Source organism: Monoraphidium neglectum, assembly GCF_000611645.1.
Source record: "Monoraphidium neglectum strain SAG 48.87 unplaced genomic scaffold scaffold01862, whole genome shotgun sequence".
Taxonomy (NCBI): Eukaryota; Viridiplantae; Chlorophyta; class Chlorophyceae; order Sphaeropleales; family Selenastraceae; genus Monoraphidium; species Monoraphidium neglectum.
In genome coordinates, this window is record NW_014011766.1 from 3,245 (window position 1) to 5,509 (window position 2,265).

At 62.9% G+C, this 2,265-nt stretch overlaps 1 protein-coding gene across 1 annotated transcript; it reads right to left on the minus strand.

The window, feature by feature from the left end:
• Window positions 1-24: 24 nt before the first annotated feature.
• On the minus strand, window positions 25-1,123 carry MNEG_9228 (hypothetical protein; the record flags this gene model as incomplete). Its single annotated transcript, XM_014042299.1, has 4 exons — window positions 25-123; window positions 414-628; window positions 923-978; window positions 1,065-1,123. The coding sequence occupies 4 exons, from the start codon at window positions 1,121-1,123 to the stop codon at window positions 25-27; spliced, it is 429 nt and encodes a 142-aa protein (XP_013897753.1).
• Between the last annotated feature and the right edge of the window lie 1,142 nt (window positions 1,124-2,265).

Sequence of the window (2,265 nt, forward strand, 5' to 3'; positions counted from 1 at the left end):
GTCGGGCGACCTCCGGGCAGCTGGTCACGGCCGGGCCTGCTCACCAGGGTCCACCAGCCCCAGCTGGGCTGCGATCGCGGCGTTGGCCTCCGCCTTCTCCACGTCGCGCGCGCCGGCGCGCACCTGCGGGCGCCCCGCCACACACACGGGCGTAGGCGGGCGGTTGAGCCGCGCTTCGCCACACGCCGGGGGCAGCGCATGAGTGCAGCCTTCGCGCTGCTCCTGGGCTCATCCAGCCCTGCGGGGCCCCCGAACCCGGCCGCCTCTCAAGACATGCGGCGGCCCCCTGATTCGCAAGCGGTCCGACCATCGCCCAGCCGCTGCCGCTGAGCCCAAAAGCGGCCCGCCCTCCGCCTCCCAAATCGACTCCGGCGGGCTCCGCCGCCCCTAACCCCTCCCCGACGCCGTCCCACCTTGAAGCCAGCATCCAGTAGCTCCCTGACAATCCTGATGCCCAGCTTCCCGGTGGCTCCCGCAACGAACACAGTGCCCGGGTCCCTAGCGCCGCCGCCAGAGACCGGGGACTTGGCGCCGCGGCTGAGGCTGCGGGTCAGAGTCCCAAACAGGTCGAGGGCAGGGGCCGCGGCCTGCTGCGCGGAGGCGCCGCCCTTCGTAAGCTTGAAGGTGCCTGCAGGTTGTGGGACGTCGTCGGTTGCCGCGTCGGGGGACGGGGGTGAACGAGGGAGGCACGGTTTGTGCGGCCCTCGCGGGGGCGCCGCATGCAGCTCGCGTCGCGCCGCAGCTGCTATGTGAGGGTCTGGGCGGCCACAATGGGCGTCGCGCGATTGTCGAGGCAGCTGCCCGCGTGCATCTGCGGGCCCCAATGGGCCTGCCGAGCGAGTGTCACCGCCGGCAGCTGCGCCTGCGGCGCGCGCACAGCTTGGGTTCGCGGCCATGGTGCGCCCGCGGCGGCCCTGCGTACCTCGCGGCCCGGTCTTCTGTGCCCGAACGACCGTCCTCACGCGCGCATGGCACAGCCTGCGCAATGGGTCACGTTTGCTGGGCGTCTGTGACGCAAGCAGATCTAGAGCTTCTAAACACCCGGGGCTGGCGTCAGGGCCCACCTGGCTGAGCCACGCGCTGTTTTGAGGCTCATTCCACGCCTCTGCAGCGCGGTCTCCATCTAGCCGTCGCTCTGCCGGGGAGCCGGCCTAGTAGCGCAATGCACAAGTCCGCCAAGGAGCCTGCTCAGCAGATCCCGTGGTTGAAATGGATATTGAGGCGATTCTTTCCAATGACGCAATGTTTCCGGTGCTTGGTGGTGCTTGTGCGTCGCAGTGCCTGCGGGTGAGCTGTTGCGGAGAGCTGATGCTGGTTTCTTGAAGCCAAATCTCCTGCAGCCAAGCAACTATTATTTTAGCAAACCAACCTTTACACTACATCAAATCATTGAAGATCTAGTATTGGCCCCCAAGCCTGGGCGATGTCAACTCCGACAAGCCAAATCGCGCACGGCAGAGGGCTATCGACGGCGACGACGGTTTCGAGGATCACTTTTCTTGCCTATTGCCTCAAGAACGCGACGGTGGCCCCAGCAAGACACCCGGGCTATGAGCATGTTGGCGATGGACAAGCCATGGTCAACCACGCACTGGGCACGTCGGACTGTTCATGGCCTGGAACACAGATCACTGTGCACTTGCAGTAGTGGATTTCAGAGGACCCCCTATATGCTTGGCACACTCAATTGTGTCACTTGATGCTCCAACCTTGGAGACCCGCTGTGGTTGCATCCGCAACATGGCGGACGTTGGCACGTTGCTTTCAATGGCGTACGGTATATTTTAATACCGGGGGCCTTCTGTTCACATGCATCCACCACATTGCGTGCGGCTTGAGGGGGGCACATCTTTGACTCCTCCGCGTGCACTCGCGGTTGCAGAACAGTCAACCAAGAGCGGAGGCGTGCTGCTTGCTGTTGATACGATAGCGCGTGCGCGGGCACAGGGAGCTGCAATTATGGCAGACACTTCGACCCTGGTTGACGTCCAATGTCTGCCTGCTCCGGACATGCATTGCACTTTGCCCAAAGTTGTTTGGTTGCACCCCACACAGCGGCTCTCTAGATAAATGGCACGTTTGGTATGCTCAGAAAGGCTTATGCTTGTGTCAAACTATCCAGGACCAAACCAAACTATCCAGGACCTAAACAAAATATCTAATGTCGTGACGTGCAAGGCCGCGAACGGCTAGCTGTCGCTACACTGTACAGTAGTGTCTCGTGTGAAGCTGGCAGCTGTCACATCCATGCAATGGACTACCCCC